The 25,560-nt window shown below is 37.9% G+C and overlaps 1 protein-coding gene across 8 annotated transcripts in view; it reads left to right on the forward strand.

Moving 5' to 3' along the window:
* Positions 1–25,560, forward strand: part of CLCN5 (chloride voltage-gated channel 5) — a 160,631-nt gene that overhangs the window by 107,012 nt on the left and 28,059 nt on the right. For 5 of the 8 annotated variants that reach the window (XM_015443504.3, XM_074029481.1, XM_045384157.2 and 2 more), the window contains 2 exons: positions 1,994–2,140; positions 23,944–24,095. In XM_015443504.3, coding sequence (XP_015298990.1) covers positions 1,994–2,140; positions 23,944–24,095 — 299 coding nt within the window. Of the gene's footprint in view, positions 1–1,993; positions 2,141–14,548; positions 14,740–21,647; positions 21,821–22,592; positions 22,664–23,943; positions 24,096–25,560 lie in introns of those variants that run through there. The other 3 variants (XM_015443505.4, XM_005593579.4, XM_065538321.2) reach the window with 3 other exon arrangements.

Genomic DNA, 25,560 nt, shown 5'->3' on the forward strand with positions numbered 1-25,560 from the left:
TTAGTATCCCAGCACCCATTTGATCCACACATCAAGGTTAGCTTTTGTAGCTGAGGAAATGGTTTTATGGTCAATAATTTTGTACATTATTAGTACCTTGGGGTAACTTTGTATCCTTCCCTACCTGACCATATATCATCATGTATGCATGGTAGTGTTCCAGTATAACCTATTATTTAGTTCACGTTTGCACAGATTTCAAGTTACTTGTGCATGCTAAAGAAGAACATTATTGCATTTCTTTTTTAATTTTATTTTAAATTGATATATAATTGTACATATTTATGGGGTACAGTGTGATGTTTCAATACATGTATACTTTGTGTAATGATCAAATCAAAGTAATTAGCATATCTATCACCTCAAACATTTATACAGGAAATTTCCCTTGGGGTATCTGTTTTCTTGGTTTTAATCATCACCTTGATGTTGTTAACTCCCAAGTCTTTGCCTCTCAGTCTTCATCTCATCTGGCCTATCCAGCATCATTTTTGTATCTGACCCACTATCCCACGATGATTCATACATAGTAGGTGTTCATAAATGTCACTCACACTTCAGTCAAGCTGGTCTCTTTATCACAAATGAGGTATTGTGAAATTGAACACATGATTTGGACCTTAACTTTAAAAAAACAACACGAACTGGGCAAGTTAGCCTTTTGCAGCTTTCAGTTTCCTTATCTGCACTAGGAGTGATAATGCCATAGCATAGGAATGTAGGAAACATTAAAGGAAATAATTCATTTTAACCACATAGCCCAGTGCCTAGAAATTGACAAGTACCTGGTAAATGTTGGCTCTTTCTCCTTTTTGCTGAATATTTAAGGCCTACTTTTTAGGCCTCTTACTTAATTTATCCTATTTGGTTTTTTACCACATTTATCACACTTAGTTCTGACAACCTAGGACAAGAAGTTTCTTAAAAGAGTTGGAAAGTTTAAAACAAATAATATTTGTGTAATAGAACTTTGCTGGCTATGATTTTTGACTAAGATTTCCTTTAAAAAATAGGGAGGGTGGACCTACGTAAAGTTGGCCATAATGCTTTTAAAAACTAAATAAATCAGTATACTAATATTTTTAAGTAAAATTTATAATCTGAAAAAATTACACTTGGGATGAAGAACATTTTTCATCTTTAATATTGAATTCTTAAGAACAGCATTGAATGGCACACTATGTTTCTTTTCCCCATGTCAGTCATCTAGTATTTCTGTGCATGTACACTGTATTAAGACATCTGGGAGAGTCAGAAGAATAAGATAATGTTTTTTTTTTTTCCCCATTCCCAAATGGCCAGCACGTTTCTCAATACTGATGTCTAGTTTTTATTTCAGTTGATTACTTGTGAACTACCGTTACATTTGTACATGTGCCCTCATTTGGTTTTATACTCATTTGAATGATTCTCAAATATTGCCATCAACTACATGGTAATGCTAGAGGTACATTATATCTAGAGGATAACTGAATATATTTAGTTTATATAGCATGAAAGAAGACATAAGACTAAGTCCCAACCCAAAAGGTGAAGATTACCCAGATGTCTATCAACTGATGAATAGATAAAATGTGGTCTATCCATACAGTGAAATAATACTCAGCCATAAAAATTAATGAAGTGCTGATACATGCTGTAACATGGATGGATATTGAAAATATTATGCTAAGTGAAAGAAACCCGACACAAAGTGTCACATATTGTGTGATTTCATTTATATGAAATATCCAGAATTAGCAAATCTATAGAGACAAAAAGTATAATAGAGGTTACCAGGGCCTGGGGGATGGGGAGTTACTGTTTGTTGGGTACGGAGTTTCTGTTTGGGATGATGAAATAGTTCTGGAAATGGATAGTGGTGATGGTTGCACATTGTAAGTGTACTCAATACTACTGAATTGTATACTTCAAAATGGTTCAGATGGCAAACATTACATGTAAGGAACTTGAAGATAATTGTTATAAGCCTCCTATTTTTCTTTCTGCACAGGTGCCATGGATAACAGAGGCTTTCAGCAGGGGAGTTTTAGTAGCTTCCAGAACAGCTCCAGTGATGAAGACCTGATGGACATTCCAGCAACCGCTATGGATTTCTCCATGAGAGATGATGTTCCTCCCTTAGACCGAGAAGTAGGAGGTATCATTATTGGTGATGATAATTTATCTTAATTTTTTTTACTTTATGTACAATAAAATTCATTTATTTTCTGGCACATAGTCCTGTGAGTTTTTAACACATGGCTAGATTATTGTAACTACCACCACTGACAGGATACAGAACAATTCAGCTCCCTAGAGAATTCCCTCTTGCCACTCCTTTGCAGTCAGACCTCCTTCCTCCCTAACCCCCGTACCAGTGATCTTTTCTCTGTCCTTATAGTTTTTTTTCTTTTCAATGATGTCATATACATGGAATCACATAGTATGTCACTTCTTGAGACTGCTTTCACTCAGATTAGTGCCTTGGAGATTTATCTAAGTTGTTCATTTCTTTTTCTTGCTCAGTAGTATACCCAGGAGTAGGATCACTTAGTCATATAGTAAATATGTTTAACTTTATAAGAAACTGACAAACCATTTTCCAGAGTGCCTGTACCATTTTGCATCTGAACTAGCTATGTATGAGAGTCCTACTTGCTCTGCACCCTTAACAGCACTTGGTGTTTTGGCCATCCTATTATAATACGTAGGTAGTGTTATCTCATCATTGTCTCAATTTAATTTCCTTAATGGCTAATGATGTTGAATAGCATTTCATGTGCATATCTGCCCACCTTATCTACTGTCTGATGAAGTGTATGTTGAAATCCTTTCCTCTTTCTATAACTGGATTTTTTATTAACTGGAATACATTTGTAAAATTAAAATCCCCCTCCTTGGTTATCTGGTTACCTAGTTACATATTCTTTTCAATGGCTGCATACAGTTTCATGGTATGTTTGTGCCATGGTTTATTTAACCAAGCTTCTGTTGATGCACATTTCAGTTGTTTCTGATCTTCTGCTGTTACAAACAATGCTGCAACGAACAACCTTGTATCCATCTCTTCTAAGCATATGAGAGAATTTTTGTCACATGAGTGTATGAAAGTGCCTATTTCCCCACAAAGTTACCAGTGCTGACATTACCATTCTTTTTTATCTTTACAATATGATAGGATAAATAGATCTCAGCATTTTAATTTTCATTTTTTTACTTAATGAGGTTGAGCATATTTTTATATGTTTACACACCATTTCGATTTCTTTCTCTGGAAGTTTCCTGTTCATGTGATGTTCCTATTTTTCTAATGGGCTGATTATTCTTATTTATTTATCAGAGTCCTTCATATACTATTATTACTCTTTTGTCTGATGTCAGTTTAATGTATTTTATCCACTTCTAGTTTGTCTCTTTTAACTTTGTTTTTTTAAATTTACAGATATTTAAAATGTTTATATAGCCATGTATATTGCCCCTTTCCTTTATGACTTCTGAATTCCTTATTGTACTTAGAAAGGACAGTATCACTTTAAGATTACATTTGTATAGTTACTTTAAAACTCTGTCTGGTTCTTTAACTGGGGTTGCCATTGTCAAAGTAGACAGAGGACAAGGAACTGCTGTCAAATTCATTATTTAGCAAACTCATATTAAGTACATATGACATTGTAGACACTTTGCTGAGCTCTGGGAATTAGCAAGGCTTGAAGATACCATCCCTGCCTTCATGAAGTTGATTATAGCTAGCTAAATAGCCACATAAATACTTATGATAGTTCCTACCCCTTAGAGTTATTTTCAGGATTAAATGAGACAATACATATATAGTGCTTATAACTATACCTGGCATAGAGTTAAGTACTCAATAACATGTTCAGTATCATTATTTTATTATTATTGCTAAAACCCTGTATTATAAGTTCTATAGCTCTTATAGGAATTTAGCAGAATAAGCATTTCATGTGTGGATGTGTCTGCGAAGGACTGGAGATTTCATAGAGAAGGTGTTTTGGAGTGAGGTCTTGAAAGATTAGTTATTTGGTAGGAAGAATGCTTCAGGCAGAAAGTATGTTTTTACAGAGATATCAACAGGCAGAATCTATGGAGGTATAAAAAGGCAGAATATAAGTCCGGATAGCTTAGTTGGTGTTACGTGCATCTGTATAAGAGACCACTTGAGCAGGCTTAGTGTGAGCAACAAGGCTGTTTATTCACTTGGGTGCAAGTGGACTGAGTCTGAGAAAGGAGTCAGCGAAGGGTGGTGGGATTATCATTGGTCCTTACAGGTTTTGGATAGGCAGTGGAGTCAGGAGCAATTTTTTTGCGGGCAGGGGATGGATGTTACAAAGTACATTCTCAAGGGTGGGGAGGATGTTACAAAGTACATTCACAAGGATGGGGAATATCACAAAGTATGTTATCACAAGGGTGGGGGAATGTCACAATGGCTTGACCATGGTGCGGCCAGCTCAGAGAATCTTACAGTCAGGGCCTTGAATGTCATGCTAATAAGTTTGAATTAACCTTATTGTCACTGTAAGGATGAAACTCCTTCATCAATTCATTCAACAAATAGTTTTAGAGCACCTGCTGTGAACCAGGCACTATTCTAGGCACTGGGGATACAGTGGTGGGATTAAGACAAATATTGACCTAGAACTTAGATCTAAGTGGGGAGGGCAGTAAACGAGTAAAAAGGTTACTTAGTTAATTACCCATCATGATGAGTACTAGGATGGAAATAAACTGAATAACAATAGATTATAACTGGGGAATGACACTTTAGTTAGGAAGGTCAGGGAAGGTTTCTCTGAGGAGGTGACTAATTTGGGGTGAACATACCAGTATAAAAGCCGCAGGTTAAAAAGAATAACAAGGAATTTGCCTTGGGGAAGATATGTCAGGAAAGTGACAGTAGGAGAGGGCCCCTGAATTTAAAGTTCATAAAGGAAAGGTACTGATGGTATAGTATTTGGTAGTCATCTGCCTACTTCTACAAAAGAGAACTGTGTTAGCATATTGCTTCCGCTTAGGTGTAGTCATAACCATCCTGAGTCAGTTATACCAATCACCGACTTTAGTGAAGTGGTCAGTTAGGGGGATTCATGAACTTACATTGGCTACCTCTACTTAAAGCCTTCTGGTTAAACCAGAGTGGCTAATCATTGTTACTTCTAATAGAAAATGGTATCCATCATCTATAACTGCAACGTACTTTGTGTGTTCATGTTGCTCTCAGTAGATGATTGGGGCAAGTGACTATGTATTATTCTCATTTCATAGACTAGAAAACTGAAGCAGAATGAGATTTTGACATTACCTATGACTATAGAATGTGTTTTCACGTGAATAGTCCTTCATCGCTTTTCATTAGCCTTTACAGGAGAACTACTGCTTCTAGTTTACAAGGTCTAACCGTAAAATAATGAGGCTGCTTTTCATGAAACACACATGAAAAGCAGCCCACTTATAGCCCACTCTGTAGTGATATAACTTTCTTGCTTTGCTTTCTAATTGCTCTTACTTTATTTAATGTTTTCACATGGGATTTCCTAATAAAGAAAATAACAACAAAAAGGTCACAATGTCCTTGATATTCAGAGGTGAAACTGCATAAAATACTACATTTTGTACCAGGCACAATAGCACGCACTAAAAAGATTAGCGAGAAGGGGCTTGAAAGGCAATAAAAGTGGTTCTTGTTTTCCAGATGGCTAGAGGGCTTGATTTATGAGGAATGAATAAATAAATTATGCATAGCATGGTTAAATGCATCTGAGGTAGTGTTATAGTAGTCTGTAAATTAGAAGAAACATAAACATGGAGATCTGAAAGAAGGTGGAGGGAATAGAAAAAGAGTTTGAGTAACAGAAAAACACGGAGGACTGTTCTCATAGTCCATCTGTTCTCACTTCCCTGCCTCTGCAGCCTGCACCTGTGGTCAGCAGTGCATTCATTCATTCATTCACTTATTCATTTGATACTTATGGAACACCCAGATATGAGCCTAGCACTGTGCTGTTTTAATAATGCTCTTCGATTCCCTTTTTTTCCTCACCTCCCTGTCTTTCTACCTAGTGTGCCTTGCTACTCCCTAACTGTTGAATGAGGAGACATTCCTGGCAAGGAGAGTAACACAGGTAAAGGTCCAGCAGCATGAGAGAGCCTTTTATATTCAAGAAACAGAGTCTGCATGTTTGAGGTCTAAGGCCCCTGGGGTGGGAAGGATGGTGGCAGTTGGAGCAAGAAGGAAGACTGCAGGGGCTAGGGTAGGAGGAGATCTAGTTAGAAATCTAGGTGGGGTCCAGATTGTGTACACTTTTTGACCTCATTTGTAACCAAAGCACCATCAAATGACTTAAAAGCAGAGGAATGATATGATCACATTTGAGTTTTAGAGAATTTTTGGCAGTGTGGAGGGTGGCTTGAGTAGTGTAGGTTGGAGACGGGAAGACCAGTGAGTGAAACTTGTTTTTTTATAATCTAGGCAAAAGATCAAAAGGCCTGAATGAAGACAGCAGGAATGTAGAGGAAGAAATAAGTTCTGGACAAATTTCAGAGGGGGAACTGATAGGACCAATTAGATATGGGAAATAAAATAGAAAAGAGTCAGGGATGACTTCAAAGCCTAAGCATATTATTGGGTTCCCCATACCGCCTGCTGAATTTCAACATAACCTACCAAAATCCAGGAGAGGAAAAGAAATCTTAATACTGAAATATGATAGAATAAAAAACCCGAGGGTACTTGAAATTTACGAAGTAAATTGCGAAACATTTCTATCTGTTTTGCCACACTACAAAAATATGTCATAGTTTTCCTCCAGAGAGAAACTGAAAACAAAGTAAAATATCTTGGGTTCCAACTCATGGAGAAATCTACTATCATCACTTCAGTTAGGCTTCCCTCAAGCTATCTGACTAGAGCAACTGTGTGGATTGTGTGGGAACGAAAAGAAAAGGTATTTTGAAATTTATCATTCTTAATAACACTTGAACTTCCCTAAACACTTAGCCTGGAAGAGTGGCAAACATTAATGCTGCCTTTTGAACTTAAAAAAAAAAGTGGCCCATATGGAAAGCTCTGCAGGGCTATAAACCACATCAGTTTAATATGCTGAATCTTTAAAATGAAACCTATGATGATGTCCACAGGCTTTAAAGGGTTCATTTAGGTTACTTAATTAGGAAAACGGCCAAATTTTAGAATTGATATCCTCTAATTTTTCCCCCACTTACTTTTTTTTTATTAGCTAAAGTACATAATTTCTTCAGATTTACTTAGTTTTTACCTAAATGTCTCATCCAGGATACTATATTACATATTCATCATGTCTCTAAGGAGCTAAGGGTTCCTCTTGGCTGTGACAGTTTCTCAGACTTTCCTTGTTTTTGATGACCTTAACAGTTTTGAAGAGTACTGGTCAGGTATTTTGTAGAATGTCTCTCAACTGGGATTTATCTGATGTTTTTCTCATGATTACAATAGAATTTTGGAGAGGAAGACCACAGAGGTGAAGTGTCTTTCTCATTATGTCTTATTAAGGAGCACATACCATCAATATGACTTATCACTGTTGATGTTGACCTTGATCACCTGGCTGAGGTGTAATGTTTGCCAGGTTTATCCACTGTAAAGCTATTTTTTCCTCTTTCCATACTGTACTCTTTGGAAGGAAGTCACTGTGTAGACCAGCGGTCCCCAACATTTTTGTCACCAGGGACAGGGACCAGTTTCATGGAAGACAACTTCATTTTCAACGAAACCGGTGGTGGGGGGTGAGGATGATTTTGAGATGAAACTGTTCCACCTCAGATCATCAGGCATTAGTTAGATTCTCATAAGGAGTGCGCAACCTAGATCCCTCGCATGCACAGTTCACAAATAGGGTTCGTGCTCCTCTGAGAATGTAATGCCGCCACTGATCTGACAGGAGGTGGAGCTCAGGCAGTAATGCTTGCTCACCCTCTGCTCACCTCCTGCTACACGGACTGGTTCCTTAGAGGCCACAGACTGGTATCAGTCCATGGCCCCGGGGTTGGGGACCCCCTGGTTTAGATCACACATAGGACTAGGAAGTTAGGTTTCACCTCCATGAGGGTGAAATATCTACAGAAATTATTTGGAATTGTTTTACATGGGAGATTTGTCTTTTCTCTCCCATTTATTTATCTATTAAATCATTTATATCAGTATGGACTTATTTATCTTGTACTTTGAGTTATAATCCATTACTAAGTTTTGTTGCTCAAATTGTTCCAACTTTGGCTATGGGGAACTCTTTCAATTGGCTCCATTTCCCTTTGACAAACTCCTATCATTGTGACAAACTCCTATCATTGTGGGGTCTTTTTTGAGCATATCCTTATTTTTTGGCATTACAGCATGCTCTAGGCTCATATTATATATTTCCTCCCCCAGTGCTAGAATCAGCCATTTCTCCAAGGAACCCTGGTTCCTTTTATTGGAGAATGGTGTTAGAAACCATGATATGGATACTAGGTATGCTCCTTTCTGCTGATGGCATTTGTTGCTTCTAGGCCCTGTTAGCCAATGCAGTAAGGAAATATGTGTATACTGACCCATACATATATACACACATACACACATATCTATGAATATATATATATGTAACCACCTGTATCTACAGTAAACCAAACATGAGATCATACTCATGTCTCTAATTCTAATCTATTACCACATGGATCACTCTAGCCTCCTCCCTTTGCTTGTCTATAACCTCCGAACAGTGAGAAACCTGGTTCCTACCACTCACCATCTGTTACTTAACTGTTTACTTCTGGTATATAGTCATATGCTGCATAATGACATTTTGGTCAACTATAGTCTGCATATATGATACCACATTTTAATAGTTTGTGGTATAAATAGTACCAAATTTTTACTGTACTTTTTCTATGTTTAGACATATACTTACCATTATGTTACAGTTGACTACAGTATTCAGTACAGTAACATGCTATACAGGTTTGTAGCCTAGGAGCAATAGGCTATACCATACAGTCTAGGTGTGTAGTAGGCTAGACCATCTAGGTTTATGTAAGTACACTCTATGATGTTTGCACGATGATGAAATTACCTAACAACACATTTCTCAGAATGTATCCCCATCATTAAGTAATGCATGACTGTACATGTATAGTGGTTTCAGAATTGTTAACCCATACCCTCCATAAGAAACAACTTTATCAAGAGTTCAGTGTTTATGCATCATTCCTTTTGCTTTTTTTTTTTTTTTTTTTTTTTTTGAGACGGGGTCTCGCTCTGTCACCCAGGCTGGAGTGCAGTGGCCGGATCTCAGCTCACTGCAAGCTCCGCCTCCCGGGTTCACGCCATTCTCCTGCCTCAGCCTCCCGAGTAGCTGGGACTACAGGCGCCTGCCACCTCGCCCGGCTAGTTTTTTGTATTTTTTAGTAGAGACGGGGTTTCACCGGGTTAGCCAGGATGGTCTCAATCTCCTGACCTCGTGATCCACCCGTCTCGGCCTCCCAAAGTGCTGGGATTACAGGCTTGAGCCACCGCGCCCGGCCCCTTTTGCTTTAGTGTTACAAATTTTATTCATTTTCACAGTTACCTGGGTCTACATTTTTCCCCTTTATCCCTTTCATTGAGGCTGTTTTATAAATTTGTGATGCAATTAAATTCTTTTCTCACATGCTGCATTCTATCCTGGGATCTTCAATCTTCTAAATGATTTTTTTTTATTTGCATACATTAGGTTCATTCTTTCTACTGTGAAGTTCTATAAGTTTCGATAAATATATAGTGTATCCACTATTACAGTATCATGTAGAATAGTTTCACTGCCTGAACAAGTCCCCCGAGTCCGTGGCAACCACTGACCTGTTTATTGTCTCCATAAATTTGCCTTTCCCATAATATCATGTAAAATGAATCATACAGAATATAACCTTTTTAAACTAGCTTCTTTCACTTACCAATATGCATTTAAGATTCATCCATGTCTTTGTGTGGATTTATTGCTCATTCCTTCTTATTGCTGAATAGTATTCCATTGTCTGTATATACTACTGTTTGTTTATCCATTCACCTACTGAAGGACATCTTGGTTGCTTACTGTTGGGGGCAATTATGAATGAAGTTGCTGCAAACATCTGTGTGCAGGTTTTTATGTGGATATAAATTTTCAAATCAAGTAAGTATTTAGGGGTGCGATTGTTGGATCATATGGTAAGACTATGTTTTGTTTTGTTTCATAAAAAAAAGTGCCACCAAACTGTCTGCCAAAGTGCCAAAGTGGCTATACCGTTTTGCATTCCTACCAGCTATGAATGAGAGTTCCTGTTAGTTTGAATCCTTGGTATTGTCAGTGTTTTGGATTTTAGCCATTCTAATAGGTATGTAGTAGTATCTCATTGCTTTAATTTGCGTTTCTCTAATGACAAATGATGTTGAGCATCTTTTCACATGCTGTTTGCCATATGTACATCTTTCTTTGGTGAGGTTTGGGTTTTTTGCCCATTTTTAATTTGGGATTTTTTTTTTAGAGTTTGAGTTATTTGTATGTTGGATACCAGTCCTTTATCAGATAGATGTTTTGTAAATGTCTTATCCTAGTCTGTGGCTTGTCTTCTTGGCTTTTTTTTTTTTTTTTTTTAAGATGGAGCCTCGCTCTGTCGCCCAGGCGGGAGTGCAGTGGCGCGATCTCGCTCGGCTCACTGCAAGCTCTGCTTCCTGGGTTCACGCCATTCTCCTGCCTCAGCCTCCCGAGTAGCTGGAACTACAGGCGCCTGCCACCATGCCTGGTTAATTTTTTGTATTTTAGTAGAGACGGGGTTTCACCATGTTAGCCAGTATGGTCTCCATCTCCTGACCTCGTGACCTGCCCGCCTCAACCTCCCAAAGTGCTGAGATTACAGGTGTGAGCCACTGTGCCTGGCCGTGGCTTGTCTTTTTATTCTCTTTACAGTAGCTTTTGCAAACCGAAATTTTTAATTTTAATGAAGTCTAACATTAATTTTTTTCTTTCTTGGATCATGCTATTTGTATTGTATATAAAAAGTCATCACTGAATCCAAAATCATGTAGATTTTCTCCTGTGTTGTCTTCCAGAAGTTTTATAGTCTTGCATTTTACATTTAGGTCAATGGTACATTTTGTGTTAATTTTTATAAAAGGAGGAAAGTCTTTGTTTAGATTATCTTTTTAACATACTTATATGCCTAGTCATTGCAGCAGTGGTTGTTAAAAACACTGTCCTTTCTCCACTGATTTGCCTTTGCACCTTCTTTAAAGATCAGTTGACTGTATTTGTGTGGGTCTATTTTGGGGCTCTCTATTCTGTTCTCTTCATCTGTGCATCTTTTGGCAATACCATGCTGTCCTGATTACTATGGCTTTATGGTAAATCTTGAAATGAGGTAGTGTGAGTCTTCCAACTGTTCAGCTTCAGTATTGTGTTGGATATTCTAGATGTTTTGCTTTTCCACAGAAGCTTTAGAATCAGTTTATTGTAGCTGCAAAATGACTTGCTTGGGTTTCTGTTGGGATTGTGTTGAATATATAGATCAAACTGGGAAGAATTGAAATCTCGATAATACTGAGTTTTACACCCCATGAACATAGACTATTTATTCAGATCTTTAATTTCTTTAATCAGTATTTTGTAGTTTTCTGCATATAGATCTTGTGTATATTTTCTTAGATTTTGACCTCTAAGTATTTAATTTGGAGGGGGGGGGCTACTGTAAATAGTATTGCTTTTTAAAATGTGCAATTCTAGTTCATTACTGGTATAAGGAGAGCAATTGACTTTTGTATATTGAGTTTATATCCTGCAGTCTTACTATGTTGTCTTTTTTTTTTTTTTTTTTTTTTTGAGACGGAGTCTCACTCTGTGCCCAGTCTGTAGTGCAGTGGCGCGATCTCAGCTCACTACAAGCTCCACCTCCCGGGTTCATGCCATTCTCCTGCCTCAGCCTCCCAAGTAACTATGTTGTCTTTATTAGTTCTAATAAGTTGGGTTTTTTCCCCTTCAGGATTTCTTTAGGATTCTTTGGGATTTTCTGCATAGACAGTTATGTCATCTGCAAATAAAGACAGTTTTATTTCTCTGTTTCTAACCTGTATAATTTTTATTACCTTTTGTTGTCTTACTTTACTAGCTAAGGTGTTGAATAAATGAATGGTAAGAGAAGACATCCTTGCCTTCTTCCTGCTTTTAGGGGAAAAGAGTCTAGTTTCTCACTATTAAGTGTTATATTAGCTGTACGGCTTTTTTTGGTAGATGTTCTTTATTAAGTTGAGGAAATTATACTTTATTCCTACTCTGCTGAGAGTTAATCATGAATGGATGTTGAATTATGAATTATGTCAAATGCTTTTTTGTTGTCGATTGATATATGACTTTTCTTCTTTAACCTATTGTTATGGTAGATTACATTGATTTTTGAAATGTTGCTCCAGCTTTGCATACCTGGAATAAATTCCACTTGGTTGGGATTCCACTTGGTTGGAGTTAATTGATATTATGCAATGTTGAATTCAATTTTCTAATATTTTAAAAGGATTTTTACATCTATGTTCATGAAAGGTATTAATCTGTAGTTTTCCTTTCTTGTAATGTTTCTATTTGGTTTTCATATAGTTTAATGTTGGCCTCATAGAGTAACTTATGAAGTGTTCTCTCTGCTACTATTTTCTAGAAGACATTGGGGAAAATTGGTATCATTTTATCCTTAAATGTTTGGTAGAACTTACCAGTGAAACCATGTGGGCCTGGTGCTTTCTTTTTGATAAGGTTATTAATTTTTGATTCAAAAATAATAATACTGAATACATTTAAGTTCTGCAGGTTTATTTTACAGCACAATGATGATAGTTAATAATAAGGTATTGTATGCCTGAAAATTGCTAAGCGAATGTATTTTAAATGTTCTCACCACAAAAAATAAGCATGTGAGATAACGAATGTGTTATTTAGTTTGATTTAATAATTACAATGTATACATATATAAAAACATGTACACCTTAACTATGTATACAGTTTCTGTTTGTCAGTTATACCTTCATAGAGGTGAAGAAAAAATAGAAGTGGGTTGTTTAAGCTTTGTGTATTTTGGGATTTCTAGCTCTCTTTGTTATTTATCTCCAGTTTAATTCCAGTTTGGTAAGAGAGCAAACTTTGTATGATTTCTAATCTTTTAATTTTTTTTAAGTGTGTTTTGTGGGCCAGGATGTGATCTATCTTAGAAAATATGTGTACACTTGAGAAGACTGTGTATTCTGCTGTTGTTGGATGAAGAAGTTGATAAATGTCAATTATATTCAGTTAATCCGTGAAAAAGATGATAATAATAGATATGGGGCTATTCAGATGTTCTGTTTCTCCTGTGTAAGTTGTGGCAGTTTGTGTCTTTCAAGTAGTTGGTCCATTTCACTTGTTAGTAAATTTGTGTTCATAGTATTTCTTTATTATCCTTTTAATGTCTGAGAGATCAGGAGTCATGACCTCTTCTTCATTTCTGATATGGTAATTTGTGTCTCCACTCTTTTTTTTTCTTGGTTGGCTTGGATAGTAGTCTATCAATTGTTGATCCTTCCAAAGAACCTGCTTTTGTTGATTTTTCTCTATTTTTTTCAACTTTATTGATTTCTGTTCTAAATTTCTTATTGTCTTTGGTTTGCTTTAGGCTTATATTGTTCTCTTCTTCTCCTAGTTCCCTAAGATGGAAGCTTAGTTTATTGATTTTAGATCTTCTTTTCTAATATATACATTTAATCCTATGAATTTCCCTCTAAGCACTGCTTTTGCTGCATCCCTCAATGTTACGTCTCACATATGTTATATTTTCATTTATTTCAAAATATTTTAAAATTTGTCTTGAGAATTTTTTGACTTACAGGTTATTTGGAAATGTGTTGTTTAATTTTCAGGTATTTGAGGATTTTCCAGCTATTTTTCTGTTTTTCGCTCCTATTAATAGTTCAATTCCATTGTGTTGGGATTTACAGCAAACTGGCTAGGACTTGGGCTGTATTTCATGTTTGGTGTAACTAGGCACCAGAGGCTTCAAATTCCTCTAGTGTCCTTGTTTTTGTCTCTCCTCTTGATTGTGAGTTTCCCTGAGGACAATTCCTCTAGAGAGTCTGTGTCTTGCAGCTCTTTCAACTGTGATCCACTGTTAGTATACTTGAGCCCTGTTGAAGTGGTGGTGAAGTATGGGGGAGGTGGTAATTTTATAATGCTCTGATTAAACATCACTGTTTGATGGAACTGTGTTTTGTGGCTATGACCTTCATACATTTTTCTCCAGTAGTATAGCTTTTTGTCCTCCCTGCCCTCTACTCTCTTCTTTGACTGCAACATTCCCAATGTGTTTACTTGAAGCCCTGCACCCTGTTGAGTATATTCCCCTGCTTTAGGTGAGATAAGAAGGCTAGAGGGGGTGGGAGTGGAAGGAATGTCCTTCTCCCAACCAGGATAAGGCTCAGGCAAAGTATTTTCCCCTGAGGCCTTTGTTACGGAGAAATCTCTGGCAAATTTCACAATGATATCTCTTTCCCTCCCCTTGTCAGAGCCAGGAGGGATTCTTAGATCTTCACTGTGAAAACTTGGTGGGATTCCTGGAGGTAGAGCTTTGGTGTAGGAGCTCCGCTAAGACTGTGGTCCCCAGGAGTTTTTTGTACTCACACTAGTCCACACTCAGCCTTCAGCAGCTTGTTCAAGTTGCCATTTGTGTTTCTACCAGCTCCAGCCATTTCTACTCCAGGTAAGCAGATCTCAGCTGTGTCTCTTTGAATAAGCTTGTCTCTTCAGATTTTGGGGTGGCAGTTTCCTCTGCATCCTCAGTTCTCCAATGGGTCCAAGGAAGATCATTGATTTTTTTTTTTGGTTTATCCAACCTTTTGTTGTTGTAAGGATGAGAGTAATAACTTCTAAGCTCTGCTTGCAGGAGCTGAATCCAGAGGTTCCCCATTTTCATTTGATAAAACCACTTTGGTCCCTTCTTGAAGGAAATATATTTTTTGGCTCCACTTTGTTCCAATTTATGACACATGGTAGAGGAAGGGGTTGCTGTAATGCCTCAGGGGGTATGCACCATATGTTTCTAAGATCTGAGGCTACCAGGTAATCCAGAGATACTGTAGCCATATGGGTATAGCTCTGTTTAACCATATGCCAGAAATGTTGGGTCTCAGTGTGATACTAGATAGTCCTGTACCTCGCTGATGAGCTGAGTCTTACCTTTCTTTTCTAATGATTGGTAGCACCATTTTATGATCTTGCCAGTAGAGCATTCTCAATTAGCTATGCAATCAAAATATCATTTGGAATTCCTTAAAGATAAGGGCCTCTCAGAAGTCATTCAATCCAATATATGAGTGACCAAACAAAAAATCAACTCTTAAATGATAGAGTATGAATTTGGAAGGGACCTCAACATTATACTTGCTAATATCCCTTCATGTTACAGATGGCAAACCTGTAAACTCACAGAGAGTAAGGCAGTTGCCCGAGGTGACACAACTAGTGAGTTATGGAGCTAGGATTGGAATCCACATCTTCTCACTGCAGGATAATAGGTCTGATCACACTTTGTTCTTGTTTAAAAACTGAATAAGCCGCCTTCCTCTCAGGGCTTTTTCCCTCTTGGTGTTCACCAGAAACTATCACCTGCTTTGTCCACAAGTATCCCAGTAATCTGCCTTCCAGAACATAGGTCTGCTCCTTGCAGTGTCCTGTCTCTACTCTTCCAGTTGCATTGCTAGTATTTTTTCTTTTCAAAATCACTTATATAACTCATAAATATGTCTCACTATAAAAGATTCAAACAATACACAGGTTTTTAAAATGTGAAAGTCTCCCCTGTTCTTCCCACTCCAGAGACAACCACCAAAAAGAATTCAGTATGATCCTTCCAGTTCTTTCTCTATCCAGTCACATATACAGACACACATTAAAAAAATAAAAAAATAAAAAAAGACATATTCTTCTTATTTCGTGACTTGCTTTTTTCACATAATATGTCTGGAATACATTTCTATTTCACTACACACCAGTCTACTTCTTTCCTTGCACTATTTCCCTATTAGTAGATAATTCTATTGTTTCTGGGTTTTTGCTACTACAAACAGTGCTGCAATGAATAACACACATACACTGGTGTGCACGGGTGCAACTGTGTCTTTAAGGGTAATTCCCACATGAGATATATATATGCTTTTTTGAAATTTATTTTTCTGTCCATGACATCACACAATTCCTATGAATCCAAGGAGAATTTCACGATTGGTATTTTTCTCTCTTGAAATTCCACCCCCCCTCCCCCGCCACTAAAGAATAATTGCTAGTCTCGTGTGCCCAGTTTCCTTTTGGAAATTGATAGAAACTAACGTAGACTTAGGACAGAACTGGAGAATTCCAGTTCTAAACAATAATTAGAAGTTATTAGGCAGGATCATGCTACCCAAAGGATTTCCCAACACTGTGGTATGTAATAGGCATTTTAGGGCAGTGTCTCCCTACCCATGACATTCCCCATTCTCTTGACAGTCCCATAATTGTGTACAATTGAGAAGGAAGGAATGAAGAATAAGTAAGGGAGTAGGGCACTGTTTACTTTTTGTGGAGAGCCCTCTCAGCAATTTTGTCAAATCTAGCCCCTTTACTTCATTGCTACATTGCTTTCTGTGGCATCTTAGTCCAGTGGGAGCCTGCAGATACCAAGCCAAAGTCCTCATGCTGTTTTGGTTACTTTGATAACTCTGTCAATTAGCACCCTGGTTCCACTGGCCATGAAAGTGAGTTGAGTCAGGAACTTCCAGATTTGAGCAGATGCTGGGAATAAGAGGGCTACAAGAGATACACCCCAAGCAAATATCTACAACCCAGTGAAGATGGAGCTGTATCCACTGGGAATAAAGAGTCAGAAGGAGGTGTTAGAATCTGAATTCATGCTTGTCTCCACAGCTTTCCCTATGCCTTTCTGCCGTGCCCAACCTTCCTGTATTTTTCTCATAACTCTCAAACTTCATTTCGATATAATAGATTTGTTGGGGTTCTTGCAGTTCCATTTCCCACAGCCTTCACCACGCCTTTTATTGCCTAGTTCTCAGCAGAGTCGGGATAGAGTCTCTTCTTTGTTGTCCTTCCTGCGTGTTAGACACCTTCCAAGTTTTAACTTGCTATAAACAGGAACCAAAGCAGTGGATCACTAAATGAAATGAGTGCAGGGATGAGATTCAAAACAACGCAGGCACTGCCCAATCAGATTGGCTGTCAGACATAGCACTGGGGCAGTGTCCTGGAGCCTCCTGGTATTCCATTTGCTGGATCATGGGTAAGTTCAGGAGTTTCTAGGGTAGGGTGAGGTGGGGGAGGAGAGTCCTCAGGAAAAAAGTGGTTATTTATCTGTAGCTACTGAAGTATTTCAGTATTTAGCAAACTGGTATGGCATATAGATGCATACCAACAGTATAGCTGCCCTGAATAAGTGTCCCAGGGGTCGACTAAGAGTATACTAAAGCATAATGTGGTCTTGGATAGATACTATCCAGGACTTAGATAGGAGGGCTACTCCAACAACATTTGCTTTTTGACCCTGGACTTAGTTAAGTGGGAAAACAAAATAGAAGCAAAATGAAGGCACAAGTTGCTAGATAGAAAGTTCCTACAAATGTTGATTAATTATCAGGGCTTCTGCTATAATGTACTATCAGACAAATAGGTGAAATGGGATGTGAAAGAGTTTATGTGACTTACTGGAAGATCTAGAATGGATGAACCAGTACAAGAAGGGAAGCAGGGTGCAGGTATGGAAGTAAGAAGTGGCATATAATAGGCTCTTAGTATTTGCTGTTGAATGCAAGTAAAGTTTAAATGACCACAGGATGAATATCTGCTGATGTGTGCTAGGCATGATGTTGAATTTTTTATACATGTGGTTCAGCCTTGCAAAAATACAATATATCCCTGTAAAACTGAAATACATTTTTTAACGGGACTATTTTCAAGTCCTGTGATATATACCAATAGCCCTGCCCCATTTCTTTGAGTGCTTATTTATTTCCTTAGGCTGTTGCCAATTAGTGAGCCCTCATGCAGCTGTAATATTACTAAAGCAGTACTTCAAGGTCTGTGCGTGAGATTTCTTCCTATCCTTTTTCCCCTTGTGTTTTTGTTAGTGTTTAACTAGTTCACTTAATCAGTTACTGTTCAGCCCCCTAGGTAAATTTCTAATGGCATATTGGTTAGGGATTTAAATAAACATTATTCTCAACAGATTTTTTTTTCTTGTTTTAAGGGGTTTTCCAGTTTAAAGCATCATGTGATTTTTAGAAAAAAAATTAGAAAGTGGTTTCCATAATGGGAACTGAGTTAAATACATTCATTTATATGCCTGCTCATTCAAGCAGTGTGTTTCTAAAGACCTGTTGTTAAGTCTTAGACCTGAGTATAACCCTACGGGAAAGCTGTTTCAATGTTGACTTTTTTCTCTGACTGGTTTACTGTACGTTTTTCCTGGACTCAGGCAATGCAAATTAGCCTTTTGGGGGCTTTTTGTTCTGTCATTCAAGTTGAGATCTAATTGTACTTTAACTTGAATAATTTTTCTGTTAGAACATTAAGTTATTTTATATATAACATTTACTATGCCTTCAAAATTTGAAATAAGTTTTATTTTTTTTTTCTTATAGAGTCAAAAATCTAAACTCACCTAAGTACCCCAACCTGACACGTGGGCTCATTGTTTAATTTTACTCTGCCTTCCTTGGCAGCATATTTACACGCCAGAAACTTAGCTCTTAATGCATTGTGTTTTGAAAAACCTTTTGCATTTCGTTACTTTGCGCATCATTAGTTGATGGGTAGATCATTTCTGCTGCCATTCTTGACAGTTAAATTTTAAAAATTTATTTATTTATTTATTTATTTATTTATTTTTTTTTGAGACGGAGTCTCGCTCTGTCACCCAGGCTGGAGTGCAGTGGCCGGATCTCAGCTCGCTGCAAGCTCCGCCTCCCGGGTTCCCGCCATTCTCCTGCCTCAGCCTCCCGAGTAGCTGGGACTACAGACGCCCGCCACCACGCCCGGCTAGTTTTTTTGTATTTTTTAGTAGAGACGGGGTTTCACCGTTTTAGCCAGGATGGTCTCGATATCCTGACCTCGTGATCCGCCCATCTCGGCCTCCCAAAGTGCTGGGATTACAGGCTTGAGCCACCGCGCCCGGCCTATTTTTTTCTACTAAGTTTTAAAAATGCTAAGAAAAGAAACCAGCTAGATGTGGAATATGACCAACGACTTAAGCTGTTTGTCATCAAGTCAGCTATAGATATCTTGATGAAAGTGTGTGAACAAGTTAAACCTTTTCATTGATGAAACCTAAAATAGTAGCAATGGCTGTCATCATCATCATTATTATACATTTTAAAATATATTGTTTTTCCTATTCTAAAAAGTAGGATGAATATTTTTAAATTCACAGTCTGCACTTGTGTCAGTTAACCATTTAGAGGTCTTCATGTGCTAAAAGTTTTCAAAATATTGCGCAGGGGCCACTGGCATTGTAAAAATTGGGAAATAGTCTGGTCAGATCAGTGTTTCAGAAAGTATTCTGCTTATCTCAAAATATTCTATTATTGCATTTTTATCATAGGATGCATTAAAAATTGGTAAGAATTTCTTTATCTGATTTTCACAATAATATCAATTGACCTCCACTGAGCAGTCTGTATAATGAACACACACTAAAGATGGCAAATTTGCCAGAGAAAGCATGGAGGGTAGAAAAGAATAAAAGAAATAAAGCATGTCAAACTCTGATACTGGTGCCTTATTTCTTAATCTAAATTGTAATTTAATCTTATTTAGTATGAGGACTGAATCATAACCACCAGCCCTCTAGTGCTCAAAGGAAGTAACTGTACATGGAATAAAAAAAAAAGTGCCTCCCTTGGAAGTGCTGATAAAGCATTTGAGAAACACATGAACTTTCATTAAAAGTTAATAACATGGCACCAGCCATGCAATCCATAGAACTATACATTTTTATGTATCAAAAAAGATAGTATCTTTGCTGAATTGACTGCTAAATACTATAGCTGCTAAAGTGTAAAATAATCTAACAGATAATGTAAATCATACTAGATAATACAAGTGAATTCTGTAGTGGTCTTCAGATACTGTTACAGGTAAAATTGTGTTTACAAATGAGCAACTTGGAAGGAGGCTTTAGAGGTTGGGCACATTACCCTCTTTGAGTGAGATAGACATACTTTTCTAAAAGTTTAATCAAATAAGACAGTCACAGTTGGGCCACAAATGGTTTTTGCTTTAAGAAGCAATGTAGCTCATGGCCACTTAATACAGTCAGTTGCCACTTCATTTTCAATCCTTCTCCTTAATTAATGCTAGATTAGTTCATCAAGTGGGTGAGATAATGTAACAATGATGAACTGAAAGCATACAGGTCTCATGCAGTGCCTCACATTTCATAAAGTTTTGTTGTATTAACATTTCAGGGCATATCGAACCTTAAGAATTGATGCGAGTAATACCATTTCAAAGCTCTACACATAGGGTCCAATTATTACAGCACACTGTGACTGGGTTAATATTTAACAGTGGCTGTCCTTCACGTTCCCTTAGGGAATCCTCCCAATTTAGGGAGTTGGGAGATAGCAGTTTTATTCTTCTTTACCGAACTGGCCTTATTGTGCAATTAATTAAGACCTGCTTTAAAATAGCCTTCACAACCCTTTAAAACCATGGAAACATCATAGTGAATTTATTGTCAGGCTAAAATAGCTACTTTCATCCAGGTTGGATTAATGAGTATCAGAGTTGTCGTTGCTTCCTGGGTAGAGCATTACTACTCAGAAACAACTCATTTTCTTGACTATACTCTGGGTTTTCAAAGTGATGAGGTGCTGTTAAAGAACCGACCTTGTATAGTAAGTTCACATGCAGTTCAGTTTTTCACATTTTTCTTTAATTATGACTTGTACATGAAGCATAAAACATGTGTACAGCTTAAAGAATAATTATTAAGTGAACGCTCAGATAAACCACCTCCCAGATCAAGAAAAATGACCAGCATTCCAGAAGCCCTGCCCTTGCCATGTGCCCCTCCCACACGGCAGTCCTCTACTCTGGATAGCTTCTGTCTTTACTTTTGCCATTTCCTTGCTTCTGTTTGAAATGTAATCACTTACGTTTGTATTCTAAAATGATATAACTTGCTTGTCTGTTTTTGAACTTAGAGGCATAGAATCATAATGAATGTTATGTGCATTTTTGTGTCTGGTATCTTTCACTCAGCATTAGGTTTGTGAGACTTTACCCACGTTGTTGCTATCTAGCGTATTTTTTAAAAAGCCTTTTTTATATTTGCTTTTCTCCCTTTTATACTTAGGACCCCTGTAACTCTAAATTCTTTTGGGTATTTCTACTTTGCCTTCTTGGACTTTCTGCTAAATGAAGATTAAGACTTGTCTTGACCCAGGTTTCCTGAGCTGACCCGACTGCCACCAGTTTGATGGCATTTGTTTAGATGAGACTACATCTTTAAGGCTTCTGTGCCTGGTTAAAAATCTTCCTTTCTCCCAGGCTGGTCCAAAGGTCTGGTCACGTGACTCCAGCAGTGACATCACATTCTGACCGCCAGGGAACACTGGTAGTTCTTTAGGTGGCGTTTGTTGCTGTGAAAGGCAGAGAATGCAGCAAGTGCCCTTCTAAAGCACTTCAGACTGGGGCTTCTTTTGTAACAGCTCCCCAACCTAAATGACCAAATGCGGGCTGCCAAGGTTATTTCTTCCTTGAGGCAGAAAAAAAGAAAACTGTGATTGAAGGTAAGCAGACTTGAGCCCAACCAAGGACTGAAGCATGCCCCCCGGGAGCAGGGGGTCTGGAGAATCGCACACAGTCTGTTGTAGGATTCTAATCACTGCCTGCTCTTTGAGAGGGGCCTGACAATTGCGTTTCTAAGGAAACCAGACTACAAAGGAGGAGGATGCGGTGCTCATGTTACCTAGTGATGTAATAGGATTCTTTCTTTCCTGCTAGAAGCTGTTGCAGATCTTCATTTTGCCTTAATATTCTTAAAGGTGGGGGCCTCATTTGATAGATAGTGTAACATTAGACAGCTGTCAGATGATTTTTAAAATCAGTTTGACAAAATCTTGTTTTTCCCCTTCTGAAAGGAAAACTCTTAAACCAGAGCAAATTCAACTGGAGCATTAACCTGCCTTAAAAAGTAAATATCTGGTTGTTTGGTGTCCTGTGTTCATGTCAGCATGGGACTTGAGAATTGAAACAGCTTGCCCTCCCCCACCTCCACACATACATACTTTATCCTCTTTCTGCGCTCATTTTCTAGCTGGCTTTTTCCCTCTAAGCTCTCAAGAAACACACCAGCTTTCATCTTTATCGGTATGACACTGACATGATAGGAAATGCTGGGCTGGTGATTCAGCAGCCATCCATTTTACAGTCAGGTACGAATGAAGATATGGAAAGGACTTTGGTTTGGGGTTTTAAGATTAACTTGCTCACCTTTTCCACTCCACGCCCACCCCACCCCCACCCTACAGATGATTTGGACTCTGCAGAGTTTTTTCTTTCAAGTATGCACCTTGCCTGTGAAAGGCGTGCTGACTTAAGTATTCAGAAGACTTACAATTGGTCAAACAATTGTAAGTACAGCTTGGGGTGTTCCTTCAAACTTTCCCCATAAGAGTGCTAAAGTTGTCTGTTTGGAGTTTACAGTGAAGATGGGGATACAGATGGGAGGAGAGGGAGTCAGTTCAGGCCCACTTGGGCCTCCTCTGCAGAGGGATTCATTACCAAACAGTCTGGAGGAAGCCTTGTCCCTGCCAAGGTTGGTGCTGCAAATGTGAGCTTTGGCTGGGTGAATTAAATGATGACATTACTCTGTACTTTTCCCCAGTGTGCATTTGCATAGATTCCTAAGTACTGTTTTGTATTTTGTGTTTAATAGCAAAATCTTATTCCATCAGATGATGTTGCTGAAATATTTTGTCAAGTTTAAGCCTTGTGTGAGTATAGCTTGTGAGTTTAAAACTTTCTCCCCCATTCCCACCGTTCATCAAACAAATTTTGGTTCAGCTGATATTTACTCATTCTTGGATATGTGCTAGACACCGTAGAGAAGGGAACGATGAATCAGATATCGGGCTACCAGCAAAGAGCTTCTAGTCTAGAAAGGAAGATAAAGCATGCACAGAAGTAATTGTAATAAAAGTACCCAAAGCAAAGTAGATAAGGGACTATGGTGGGTGGGCAGGTGGATATGTTTCTTCCAGTTGAAGGATCAGAGAGGGACATTTAATCACTGAATCATGCACTGTTCTTTAAATCTCTGCTTGTAAATCTTAGACTGTGCTGACATACTTAGAGTTCCTACAAGCCTGTTACGTCAGAGATCAAGTCTTATACCTATTGAAGGGAAATTTGTACATTCCAGCGAACTTAACTTGTGAAGAGGCCCACATGCTTTATTTGGAGTCCCCAGTCAGGCAAAAACCACTTCATAGGATTGAATTATTGCCTTATAAATGTAAAATGGTTCTTGATGTGATATGGCTGCAAGTGCCTTTGACCCTTTCCGCTTCCTTCCATAAACTGAAATACCTAAGCTGCTCCAACCTCCTTTTTGTCTTTTGTTTCATAAATCCTTTCCCATTGCGCATCAACTCCTGTTGTTTCTCTCTTTGTACTGTCACTCTCATCTGTCGCTTTCCATTCACACTGCCTTTAGCCACTCATCATTTTGTGCCTACACCACAGAAATCTCTGAATGTAATGGATGTTCCTACCAGGTGACTGTATTTCTTTATCAACCCCAACTGTAGTCATCTGATAGTTTAAGGGCCTGCCTTTTGGAACCAAAAAGAACGTGTTAAAAATGTTAAGAGTTTCTGAAGTACTAATGTCTGTTTCTTGTTCAATACAGAGGACAAGTCGTACAATGGTGGAGGAATAGGTTATTCAAATAGGATCATGGACTTCTTGGAGGAGCCAATCCCTGGTGTAGGGACCTATGATGATTTCAATACAATTGACTGGGTGAGAGAGAAGTCTCGAGACCGGGATAGGCACCGAGAGGTAAGACAAAAGATGACACTTGGGTAAGTGTTAGGAAATACAGGGGAAGAAATTGAAGATACATATTCTTTCTATTCTTTCCTTTCTTCAGCCCTGGGTGTGACTGAATCTGGTTTCTGTTGGCAATATAGGGTTTCATTTTTAAATTTGTTTTTAAAGACAACTTGCACATAATATTTTTAATTACACTTTAAGTTCTAGGGTACATGTGCACAACGTGCAGGTTTGTTACATATGTACATGTGCCATGTTGGTGCTTGCACATAATTTTTATCCTAAATTTTAAAAATTGTATTTAATGATTTATCTTCCTATAGTAAATAGTTGAAAAGGATCCTTACAGCAAAAAGGGATATAGATGCCTCTGAAGAGAGGTGAAAACAAACTTGGAGGAAGGTGGCAAAATAAATGTCAAAGATCTTCCTTTCCCATCTCATCTCTCTTTTATGGTTTTTTCCTTAATGCAGGATATTCATAACAAAGAAAAGTAAATGATTTTCTGTTAAAGGAATAAAAGAAAAAAAATCTCAGAGCCCTAGTGTTTACTGAGTTTACAAAGTAAACTCCTTGTGATTATTGCTCTTGTGCAACCATAAAACCAAAGTAAACTTATGCTTTCAACTCCAACAAAACCACAAGACCAGTTAAATTCAAATTGGGGACATTAACTTAATGTGATAGGTAATAGATGGTACGTAAGTACCATCTGTGGTACCTGCTATGGTACATAAGTACCTGCTATGGCACAGGTTCTTTTGAATTTAGCAAGAGGATTTCCCCACTTCTCTCTTTTTGAAGTACTGTGAAAACTTCTCACAGAGACCTGCCAAGGTCATTTGCCTTTAACTTGTTGCTGTGTATCATTTAAATTAGGGAATCACAATTTCTGGTTTGTAGAAGGGCCACATGGAGAGCTTATTAAAAAAAATAGGTGTCCAACCCCAGAGATTCTCAGTAGGTGGTTCTCTGGTGAGTCACTTCTTCAACCCACAATAGATATTATTTTTTTTTTTTTCTTTCTTACTATTTCTGCTTGGACTCCAGATTTGAAATGTGATTTTTTAAGCTGCCCCATTCTCTCCCAAGTTCATGATTTCCTCCTCTTAGAACCAAGCAAATGTCTTGAGTAGTCAGATGGAGATTGCCTTTCATTCTTAAGCCTTTCCAGCTCCTGACTGGTTTTCTCACGACCACCTGAACCCAGGAGTCTGGTTGTCCCAAGTATAGGTTTTGAGAAATTCCTTCTTAATCCTTGGATATTTGGTGATTCCACTGAGTTTTCTTGCCACAACTCGAAAAGTTGATCACTATAAAGCATTTCATGTTTTTCATAAGATTTCTGCCATTTGGGAACATATACACATATTCTTTTTATCGTTATGTATCAATTCATCAGGCAGGCTTTAGAATTTCTGCCATCTGTAATTTACCAGTTTGTCATCAGTTGCATATTCAACATATTATC

This window comes from Macaca fascicularis, chromosome X (genome assembly GCF_037993035.2).
Source record: "Macaca fascicularis isolate 582-1 chromosome X, T2T-MFA8v1.1".
In the NCBI taxonomy this organism is placed as follows: Eukaryota; Metazoa; Chordata; class Mammalia; order Primates; family Cercopithecidae; genus Macaca; species Macaca fascicularis.